Source organism: Triticum aestivum, chromosome 5B (assembly GCF_018294505.1).
Source record: "Triticum aestivum cultivar Chinese Spring chromosome 5B, IWGSC CS RefSeq v2.1, whole genome shotgun sequence".
Classification (NCBI taxonomy): Eukaryota; Viridiplantae; Streptophyta; class Magnoliopsida; order Poales; family Poaceae; genus Triticum; species Triticum aestivum.
Window position 1 is genome coordinate 80,987,361 of NC_057807.1, and position 11,674 is coordinate 80,999,034.

Sequence of the window (11,674 nt, forward strand, 5' to 3'; positions counted from 1 at the left end):
TTATCCCTCTACATCATGTCATCTTTCTTAATGTGTTACTATGTTCTTATGAACTTAATACTCTAGATGCAGGCAGGAGTCGGTCGATGTGTGGAGTAATAGTAGTAGATGCAGAATCATTTCGATCTACTTGTTGCGGACGTGATGCCTATATACATGATCATGCCTAGATAATCTCATAACTATGCACTTTTCTATCAATTGCTCGACAGTAATTTGTTCACCCACCGTAATACTTATGCTATCTTGAGAGAAGCCACTAGTGAAACCTATGGCCCCTGGGTCTATCTTTTATCATATAAGTTTCTGATCTACTTTTATTTGCATCTTTTACTTTCCAATCTATATCATAAAAATACCCAAAAAAATTAGCTTATCTTATTATCTCTATCAGATCTCACTTTTGCAAGTTTCCGTGAAGGGATTGACAACCCCTTTATCGCGTTGGTTGCGAGGTTCTTGTTTGTTTGTGTAGGTACGAGGGACTTTTGAGGAGCCTCCTGCTGGATTGATACCTTGGTTCTCAAAAACTGAGGGAAATACTTACGCTACTTTGCTGCATCATCCTTTCCTCTTCAAGGGAAAACAAATGCAGTGCTCAAGAGGTAGCAGTGCCCGCCCTCACGGCAACCCAAAGTCCGCCAACAAGGACAAGCTTATGCCATTTCTTGTGGAGAATAAGCTACCCAATGGCACTCAGTCTTGGGTGCTCAACCCTTTCCTCGATGTCATGCACCGGATATTTTGCAATACTCTCTTTCCACGCGTCAGTGACAAGGATAAGGTGCATGCTTATCTTGTGGATATGATGCTTTTGTGTGAGGAGGCACGTCATCATGTTGCCCAGCCTCTGGACATCTCTTATGTCTTGTGGAATGAGCTCCGGTTTGCAATTTACAATCGCAAAGTTCCCATCTATGGTCCATACCCGCACCTTTTGATCTCGAAGACTTGGGACAAGATGTTTCCGGAGGAAGACTTTTCTGCTCCAAACTAGATTCACCACGAGCCTATCAAGCTGCGTCAAAAGAACAAGTGGGCCAATACCACTGCCAGGGCTGAGGCTGAGGCTGTTAGGATGAATGTGGATGAGGACAAGGTTGAGGAGGAGAAGGTGGAGGATAGTTCTGTTGGGTATGCTCCTCCATCTACTGAGCCCTCTTGGGCTAAGAAGCTGAAGGCAAAGATGAAGACCTTGTTCGGCATGCAAGCCAAGGGGCAGTACAGGACCCATGTTGCTTCCAAGGAGAGTCGCCAGCGTGACAAGAGGATCTTGAGGATGTTCGGCGAGATCATGGAGAGAGGGTCAGAGGTCATCATCACTCTGGAGGCTGACTGGATGACCAAGCAGGGCTATCAGTGGACCAAGTCAGAGGAGGAGACCATCCTAGCTGCCGAGTCCGATGAGGAGCATGTTGAGTGATCTCTGTAGAGGATGCTACCACATGTGTCGTAGGTGTCCTCTTTTCCTTTTTGGTGTCTCGATGCCAAAGGGGGAGAGAGTGTAGGATTTGCTTTCGTGTCTCTTTGTTTTCATTTCGTTGGACCTTCGTTTGTGTTGCTTTGGTTTGGTTTGTGCTCGTGAGACCTGGTACCCTATCATGTGGTGTAAGACATATGCACTCAAGCTTATCTTATTGTCTATTATGCTTAGTAGTTCATGAGCCTATGCTATCTAGTGCCCTTTACTTTATGCTCTTATTCATTGCCTTGCCTCCATGCTTAGTGTTATTTATATTGTTGCAAGGAATGCCTTGTCTATAGAATATAGGGGGAGTGTTGATCCTAGTATGTGTGTCGTGCAGTCCAAAGCATTTATATAGAGTCCACACATCTAGGGGGCATGTCTATATTTTGTAGGTGTTGGGTTTGCTTATATTCATTTCTGTACTCTTATGTGCAAATCCCGTATTGTCATCAGTCCACCAAAAAGGGGGAGATTGTAAGGGTAGTACCGCTCCCCAGGCGCGGTAGTACCGCTCCCCAGGCGCGGTAGTACCGTGCCCTTGGGCCCAGCACAGCAACACAAGCGGAAGTAGGGGCGGATGTAATTTTTACATCCGCGCCCTACGCGGTAGTACTGTTCCCTGTATGCGGTAGTACCGTGTCGGATTTTTGCATAGATCGAAACTCAGCGGAAGTAGCCACGGATGTATTTTTATTCGTCCGTGCCTTCCCAGCCCAGACAAACCCTGCCTTGCGGTAGTACCGCGAGGGCGAGCGGTAGTACCGCTCTGGCGGTTCTATCGCTCTTTGCTTCGATGCAACAGGGCTGGTCTGGCTCCTGTCGCGCAAGCGGTAGTACCGTAGTGCCTCATGGTAGTACTGCAGGCCCTTGCGGTAGTACCGCATGTCTGGTGCGGTAGTACCGCATGTCGCGGGCTGGATAAGTTGGTAATGGTTGGATTTATCCTATCACTATATAAGGAGGGGGTCTTCTTCTCCGAGCTGACCACCTCTTCCATCCCTAAGCTCCATTGTTGCTCTAAGCTCCATTTTCGCCCGATCTCTCTCCCTAGCCAATCAAACTTGTTGATTCTCTAGGGATTGATTGAGAAGGCCTCGATCTACACTTCCACCAAGAGAAATTTGATTCCCCCACTAATCCCTTGCGGATCTTGTTACTCTTTGGTGTTTGAGCACCCTAGACGGTTGAGGTCATCGCGGAGCCATAGTCCATTGTGGTGAAGCTTCATGGTGTCGTTGGGAGCCTCCAATTAAGTTGTGGAGATTGCTCCAACCTTGTTTTGTAAAGGTTTGGTCGCCGCCTCCAAGGGCACCAATAGTGGAATCATGACATCTCGCATTGTGTGAGGGCGTGAGGAGAATACGGTGGCCCTAGTGGCTTCTTGGGGAGCATTGTGCCTCCACACCGTTCCAACAGAGACGTACTTCCCCTCAAAGGGAAGGAACTTCGATAACACATCCTCGTCTCCATCGACTCCACTTTTGGTTATCTCTCACCTTTACTTGTGTAAGCTTATATTGTGTTCTATCCCTTGCTTGCTTGCGTGCTTGTTTTTGTTGCATCATATAGGTTGCTCACCTAGTTGCATATCTAGACAACCTACTTTGATGCAAAGTTTAATTTGGTAAAGAAAAGCTAAAAAGTTTTAGTTGCCTATTGACCCCCCGTCTAATCAACTATATCGATCCTTTCAATAGTATTACTAGGTTGAGATATAGGGTTGAGTTTGCCCATGGGGTGTGTGGCGTTGTGCCGAAGTATGGCTTGATGTAGAGTCGAGTATGTTGTCTCATGTGTGAGTCGCGTTAAAAAAAGGTAGGTACCTTCGTCCAGTAGTCTTTGATGATGGACAGTGTCAAAGAGGGATGGATCTAGCAGGGCTTCCTAAATAAGCTCAGTGTGCCCTCAAATCGGGTGGAATGGGTGTCATGTTGGCCGTCTATTCATCCTCAGGGATGTTTGGGAGGGAGAACAGGGAATCGACGCTCCGAGTCTTTCAACCTAGAGATCACGGGCGATACTTGCTGGCATTGATGCATATCAGTCAAGTTTTTCTACCTTTGCATCGAGCTCTGCAGCTGGAGCTTTAGATCAATCAACAATTTGTCTATCTCGTGCGATTTGGGTGGTTAGGGTAGTTCGTCTGTCGATGGTTGTTTTTGTTGCCTTGTCTGATGCTCTTGTTGTCAACCTCCATAGGGGAGACCCTATTCTTCTTGTCCTGTGCTCACAAGGTCCATACCAAAGATGGTGGCATTTGCATTCCCCGTGAGGTCGGCATGGGGATCCAATTGCATTCTTGCTACTTCATTTGGGGTTTGTTAAAAAGAAGCAGGTCGTAGTTTGCAAGTGCGAGCTTAGCATGAATAAGGTTGGAGTATCCAACCTGGAAGGCATGACCGATGTGATGCTTCTTCTAGCAGCAACCGGATTAGTGGAGAAAGAAAATTGTGAACCTTAGTTAACAAGAGAAGTGTCATGGCCAGGACTGAACCTTAAAGTGTCGATTCCTTCACATCACCTCGTCAATTAACAGATGAACCAGATGGAAGTGGACAAAAGCATCACAGACAGTTGAGATGAATAGTAGTGACTATTAATATCTTTTATCGATGTAAATTTGAACCGGACTATATAAGCCCCGTACAATAATGAGTAAAGGAAGAAGAAGTTTATTCCTAATCTAATTAATCATTACAGGTAGGGTTCTACCTTCTTCTTCTCCCATAGTGAGATCTAGTTCGCCTCCATCAAGGCGATCTCGCTCCCCAAATCCACAAAATGTAGATTGGATCCTGATAAGAATATCGGAGTGTATCCATTGATGAGTATGAACTTAGGGGTTAGGGCGCTGAAAATCTCTTTCTACTAGCATTTGTAATTTGGGATGCATCTGAAAGCACCGTACGATTGTTGGGACACTTCATATGTACCTTACAAGATATAAGGATCCGATCTTGACAGCCCACGATCTACTAAGGAAGTGAAGCAGGCACTTTTTGGATGTACCCAACAAAGGCCCTTGGCCCAGATGTCCCAGGTGACTTCATTTTCCCACTGTGCCGGGATATCTGTGGATGTGAGGTTTTTAGAATGGAGGCTTCCGACGAGCCCAACCTTAGACTACCAAAGTAATCGTTCAACCAATATTACAGTGACTAACAACATGCCAAACGATACAAGGTGGTGAGAAGAACCTCTAACAAAGCATATCAAAGTCAAGCTAAAACAAAAGAAAAAAAGCATTTCTACACTAAACACAAACACATATTCACTGGAACTATCAGCACCCGCCCACGATTTGACAGGCGGCCCTAAGCACCGAGAATTAGCACATCCGAGGAGTCCACCCTAGGAGCAACCTTCGACCGCATGCGCCTAACGACTAACGAAGGTTTGCCGACTTGAAATAACAGAGAAAAGCATTGCATATATGAGAACAAGCTTTCCTGGTAACTATCTTCGGCGGCGGCATGGAGAAGGGTGAGGAAGAAGGATGTCGTTGGCTGGGGTCGGGGTCACCCTCGAATGAGAGCGACAAGAAAACTGAAAAGTTCTTATGCAAGAGACTCTGGAGATGAGATATCTCGATTTGCCTTCATAAAAAATTCATACATGACCCGAAGATTGGCACGCGAGAGAAGAAGTGGCTTGTGAGGCGGATTGGGCCTCGTAGAAAGAGCTCTTAGGTGGAAACAAGGCATGCTAAAAATTAAATCAATGTAGATGCAACTATTTTACACTCGAACATCGAAGGGTGGAGCACTGACTATTTTTAGGGACGACGAGCATGGGATTTATCAGGTGCTTTGGTGGTGGTCTATGAGGGAATTTTTGATCCGGTTTCAGTAATAAGCTATGGCCTGCGGTGAAGTGGTATGTTCAATGAATGTTGTTCACTTGAATTACGTGCAAGTTGTTATGGATTGTTTGATAGTTGTAAATGATATTAATTCAGGCTCCGTCTATCTGGTGAAATTTTGAAGGAGATCGCGGTGTAGAAGAGCCACTATGCAAGCTTCGAGTTCGGACATGGAGGATGAGAAACAAATTTCGAAGAGGCACTCGTGAAAGAAAAGAAGAAGAAAACGAACATCATGCTCTCGAAAAGGCAACTTCAGGCCTCAAGGCGGAACATCATATGTGGTTTTAGCAACGTGTATCCCCGCGCATTTTGAATTGACAAAGTCATTTGCAATTCAAAGCAAAAAAAAACATGAAGATTTCTATTCAGGTTAAACAAACTGGAGTACTAATACACAAGAAAACTTGATTTCCGTTCAAAAGAAAACCCTTGATTTCCCTGCGTCAATGTGTTTCTCTAACACAATGGTGATTTCCGTGCCTCAATTTTTTTTGAAGGACAGACATTAGTACAGTGGTGGTGGTGGTGAAATGAATGCATTTGGCACTCATAATAAATCATGCCACCAACCAGTGTAGTGTGTAGCCATGGTGGAGCTTTGCACTCGGCTCAACCACACTCTCCCTAGTTCCTACCAATGATGCGCCGCAGCCTCACTTCCACTCGCTGCTGCCATGTGCGCACCTCCTCCACCTCCTACTACGCACTGAGACGGTGAGAAGCAGAGGCAGACGGTGAGAAGAACGCCATGCGCGCGCACCGCCCGCCGCCGCCGGCGCCCGCGCCCTCCCCGTCCCCGTACCAGTCGCCAATGCCATCCCCGACAGCGGCATTTCAGGGTGGGCTCATCAGCTCGCCGCCTTCTCCCTCCGCGGTCGCGTCACCGGGACCGGCACCCGTGCCTGCGCCAGCGCCGGAGCCTAATGCGCTGCTCGCGTACGCGGGCGCGCGGCGAGGCGGGGGTGGCATGAGCCCGCCGCTCATCGCCATGCTGGCGGTGGTGGGGGCGGCGCTGCTGGTGGTGCTGTACGCGCGGCTGGCCAGGCGCGTGGTCCGAGCCGTCCGGCGGCGGTGGCGCGGATGGAGGAGGCGGCGGCGGCTGCTGATGCTCCCGGTCGGCTCCCCGGCGCACGACTCCTTCGCGTCCTTCACCACCTACGACAACTTCTACCACACCTTCTCGCCGTACGGCCTGGACGACGCGGCCATCAAGTCGCTGCCCTCGGCGCAGTTCCTCAAGGCGGAGGCCGCGCGCGCGAGCGCCGGAGCCCGCGACTGCGCCGTGTGCCTGCTGGAGTTCGCCGACGGCGACGAGCTCCGCGCGCTGCCGCTGTGCGCGCACGCCTTCCACGCCGACTGCATCGACGTCTGGCTCCGCGCGCACGCCTCCTGCCCGCTCTGCCGCGCCGCCGTCGCGCTCCCGGCCCCCGTTTCCTCGCCGCTCCGCTCCGCCCGACGCGTTCGCCCCAGCCTCGACGATCTCCTCTTCTTCCACCCCGTCCCGCCGCCTCCCCAGAACGACGCCGGCGCCCTGCCGGAGATCACCCCGGCAAGCCCCGATCAGCTCAACCCGAGGGACTTCCTCCTCAAGCGCTCCTACTCCTTCGGCTTCGAGCGGAACATTGCCACGGAGGCCGCGTCCACAGCATCCCCTTCCTGGCGCTACCGCTTGGGCGGCGGAGGCGGAGACGGCGCCAGCGGCCGCGGCCGAAGCTTCTGGAGCAAGCGCTGGCCATCTCCATTCGGTGGCGTGGGGGGCTCCGCGGCGGCCGCAGCCCGTGTCTTCTCGTTCCGCTCGGCCGCGGGCAAGTCCTCCCCCTTCGCCCGCCGCCGCACCGGCGCAGCCCCCGCAGGAGGCGGGTTCTTCATGTCCCTGTCCTCCGAGCCCCCGTCCATAGCCGCGGCGAGGCGGAGCAACCGCACGTCGAGCCGGCTCCGGTGCGGGGACCCCGAGGCGCTGCTCTCGCCGGACCGTCTCAGCCGCTGACCCCAAGAAAACCTCCCACCGCCGGCTCCGGCGGTGGTGACCCCACCGCTGCCGGTGCCGTGCACTGTCCTCGCGGGCCGCGGTGGTGGTGGTGGGCCTGCGTTGCGTGGACAGAGAGGGAGGCAGCAGTAATGGCGCGTTAAATGCGCGGCCTGCCGAGGTTTTAATGGCGGGAGGACGAGGCGTGTCCTGTTGTGCGCAGGCCTCGACGCGTTCGAAATTTTCAACCCGAATTTTGACCAAATGCTCATCGTGGACCGCGCGGTGTGGTGTGGTAAACCAAGTCGGTGACCATCTGGGCCGTCCGATCAGAAAACGAACGGCTCTCGGTGACGATGGCGATGGACCGGAGCGTTCGTTTTCTCGTCGGACAGCTCAAATGGAGGCAACAAAGGAACCGTTGCCATGCGTTCTTCTCTACTGGTAGAAAACTCAGTTATATAGAAGCAGTGTGTTTGAGTTTAAGAGAAGTTGCCATCCTATTTGTTGTACTATATATTTGTTCACAAATATCTGCAAGAAAGAAAATATCCGTCTTGGTTGACCGAACTATATCTACATCCGAAAATCCCTTTTGGAGGTCGAGCGCTATGGAGACCGGTTTTCGAAAAGTTCAAATTCAAAGAATTTTGAAAAAATGGATATACATGAAGGCATAATGCATAAATGTGTAAGTTTTCAGGACGAAATATGTTGAAGTGAGGGCTATGCAAAAAGAAAAACAAATCAAAGACTTTTTAACAAATGATACTATTCATCTTCTCAGGCCATGAATTTGTCTTTTTTGATATAGATCACATTTCAAGGCATTTCAGCCTGAAAATTTACGCACATACACATAACATCCTTGGTTACTTGTATAATTTTTTGCAAATTTATTTGATACCAAAAAGTTCAAATGTTGAATTTTTCAAAAAAATCGGTCTCCATGGGGGGCCGAGAGCCAAACCGCCATTCCCGTTTACATCTGCATATATTTTGAACATTCTCTCGGGTTGTTGTTAGCTTCCCCAAATATCGTGAACTGCGTCTTTTTTCGCACATCCATCCTAATTGTTGTCGGGTCTGCTACCCCTTATTGCCACACTCTACCTGCACCGACCCACCTCCCCCGTCCTATTTTGATCGACAAGCGAAAACTGATTATAGGCATCAAATTTCGGCTAGATTGGATTTTCAATAGTGTAGCTCTTAGTATCCCATATAAAGGTTAGTGGTTCTTCGCCAGTGTGATTTCCAGTTCCAAAACTCTAGGTATTTCTTTAATGAAATACTACAAATTAAAATAATACTACATTTACAGTGAAACCCCCAAAAACCAATTCAATAATATATGCTTTTTTTTGTAAAATGGTCATTTCAATTTGTGGGCACCACAAAAATATCAAATATATTGATCTAAAATAACAAATAACAACATCTATTTTGGTATTCCAGACCACAGATTTTTGATTCCTTGGCGCAACTCATGAAGATTTGTTCTTTCCATGGATGTTGGCTGACGTATTTGTAGACATCCCTTTTCACATACATATGATGTCGCCTCTAGTTTCTCCAAATGTCGTTGCCCGGTCACCACCTTCCTAATGTTTTTCTATGTTGCAGGGCAGCCCTTCTTTCTTTTCTTGCCATGGGATCTATCGGGTCGTGTTCTATTCAACAGATACTCTTATGTCTCTCGTCCTATTGAACCTCTACATCTAACATTATCGAGTCTTCAAAACCAAACAATGTCATCAATTGTTGGTGAGTGTTCTCAGTATTGACCCATCATCTAATTTTCCTTGTGAGCGGGAACGTCCTCTTCGTGGTGTGGCGACCTGCTGCCCCATCCTGCATTTTTTTTCCCTTGAGAAGGATTTTTAATAAAGCTCGATTGTTTCCACAGAAAACAAAACGGGTGAGAGATAAAGAGAAGGTGACTATAGAGAAGGGATTGACAAGGATTTGTTGTACCACAAGCACAGTAATTCAATCACATGAATACTAAAGTATGAAAGATAGTGTTCTAGAGTTGTAGCGACCTTCATTGAAAACGTAAAAGATGTATTTACAAATAAAGAAGAAGAATAAACAACCCAGTTAATATTGACGATTGATTCTCTCACACACTAGGGTGATTTTATTCTAATGGGTTTATGTATACTTGTAAATCCACTTTAAATCTAGGTTTATCTCCCACTCAACAGTTTTGACTCTCTTCTCAATTTTGCCTCTAGCCCGTTAGTAATTTCCATCTATGATTTTGTCTTCAACAAATTTGACTCTTTCTCAATTTTGCCTCTAAACCTTTAAGGACTCTTATTATTTTTCTTTTCGTCTATGATTTTTTTTAGAAATGTCGCATACAACAGAGACACACACGCGTGCTCGCGCACACACACGCATCTCTACTATTAAAGGGGGATATGCAGTCGTCGTCGTGATGGTTCGACCGCAACCCCACCCTCGATCGCATCCCGTTGCTAACACGGCCCATGAACCAGATACATGATCGCATCCCGTTGCTAACACGGCCCATGAACCAGATACATCGCCACCAACTCAGCCCACGATCAGATACATCTCCACCAACTCAGCCCACGATCACGCATATGCAGTCGTCGTCGTGATGGTTCGACCGCAACCCCACCCTCGATCGCATCCCGTTGCTAACACGGCCCATGAACCAGATACATCGCCACCAACTCAGCCCACGATCAGATACATCTCCACCAACTCAGCCCACGATCACGCACCGGCCAAAGAAAAACAACAGTTACGACTCAATCCACGATCACGCACCGGCCAAAGAAAAACAACAGTACCACGATCACGCACCGGCCAAAGAAAAACAACAGTACTCCATGCATTGACCAAAAAAACAAACCAAAAAAAAGACACGTCCCAGCCAAACCAAACAAAGAAACAAGTGCGGAAGCTCCATCGAGCCGTCATCGCACGTCACCAGGAACGCCAGTTTTTCCTCTCCCTGGACCCATACTCGCCCTCCGGCCACATCCGCCGGAACGGAACCAGTCCGGCCACGCCGGAACCAGCAACCTCTGCTCCCGTCTCATGGTGTTGCTCACCAAGGCCGTCTGTTCCTGCACCCATCTCCTCTCATGGTGTTGCTCACCAAGGCCGTCTGTCCCTGCACCCATCTCCTCACGCCGCAGGTACATCCTCCTGCCACCATCCTCACCTGAGGCCGTCGGAACCAGCCACCTCCGCGCGCCGGCTGTTCCTGCACCCATCTCCTCACGCCGCAGGTACATCCTCCTGCCACCATCCTCACCTGTTGCCTACAAATAAAATGCATTCATGATGTCTGAGCAAATTACCTACATTACAAAGATACTTAACTCAACCTTTAAGGACTGAACAAAAGCATAAGTACAACATGGTGTATACTTTGTTTAGTCAGGCCAGTCGAGTCTGGATTAACCTAGCAGAAGCCAACTCATCTATTTTGAGGAAGCCGGCTCAATCCAGATCGGTCATCGTCTTTGATATTATGGAGGGAGGGGGGGTACCAGTACCAATATATACAATGCTAAACATGCTTATAACTTGCCAGACATAAGTAGAACTTCAGGCATCAGCCGAATTTAGCACTCCAGCATTGAGCCGAGGTTAGATTTCAAAAGCTCGGAGAAGATGGGGGCTATAAGCATACTTTCAATTTCAACCCGCTTAAAAGCAACTATTACTTACTTGCTACCCATGTGCACATGAAAATTCAAGTCACTAAAGTAGAAATTTTTCATTAGGACAGTGAATGTTTACTCAAAAAACCAGCAATATAGCGTTCCAGTGCTCCGCATTCAAATAAAATTACGTTGTTGCAGGAGGAAATAACAGAAATGGTGATTAATTTGGCTAATTAGTAGTAATGCAGTAGAAAAGCCTTAAGAAGTAGCTAGGAGGTAAAAGACTATGACCAACACAACTATACAATTAATTTATAACAATCTTATGCAAGAAATTAAGCATAGGCAATAGAATGGCAAATTAGATCGAGAAGATATGACCTCCTGGTCAGAAGGCCGAGGATCTTAGACCGAGGATCTTGGGGCATACGGTTCCATTCATTCATCCATATGAAGGTTGTTCGCGCAGAGAAATCCCATGTTTGAACCTAAATATAAATAGACATGTGATCGAAGAAAAGAAACACAAAACTTTACACATTCAAGCGAAAATAATCAGAAATTACCGGCTCAGACTCCGAAGCCAGAATCTTGTTTGCTCTTTTAAAGTTCTCGACTGAGTTATCCTGATATGTTAAAAGTAAAAGTTAGAACAACACCGTCTTCTTATGAACTGAAGTGAAATTCATGCATGAAAACATATAGATCCTTTACAAAACCAA

At 47.9% G+C, this 11,674-nt stretch overlaps 1 protein-coding gene and 1 long non-coding RNA gene across 2 annotated transcripts; one reads left to right on the forward strand and one right to left on the reverse strand.

Annotated features, from left to right (window-relative positions):
• Window positions 1–5,893: 5,893 nt before the first annotated feature.
• On the forward strand, window positions 5,894–7,872 carry LOC123110519 (RING-H2 finger protein ATL65). Its single transcript, XM_044531058.1, has one exon. It carries the CDS (start codon window positions 6,082–6,084, stop codon window positions 7,318–7,320), a length of 1,239 nt encoding a protein of 412 aa, XP_044386993.1. The 5' UTR covers window positions 5,894–6,081; the 3' UTR covers window positions 7,321–7,872.
• Window positions 7,873–9,997: 2,125 nt separating this feature from the next.
• LOC123110520 (uncharacterized) lies at window positions 9,998–11,432 on the reverse strand. Its single transcript, XR_006453448.1, has 2 exons — window positions 11,334–11,432; window positions 9,998–10,604 (listed from the first exon to the last, which is right to left on the reverse strand). It is a non-coding gene; the product is annotated as an uncharacterized lncRNA (long non-coding RNA).
• Window positions 11,433–11,674: the final 242 nt, after the last annotated feature.

What these genes read in the sequence shown, in the direction of transcription:
- LOC123110519 (XM_044531058.1), top strand. Translation starts at nt 6,082, where the DNA reads ATGCGCGCGCACCGCCCGCCGCCGCCGGCGCCCGCGCCCTCCCCGTCC.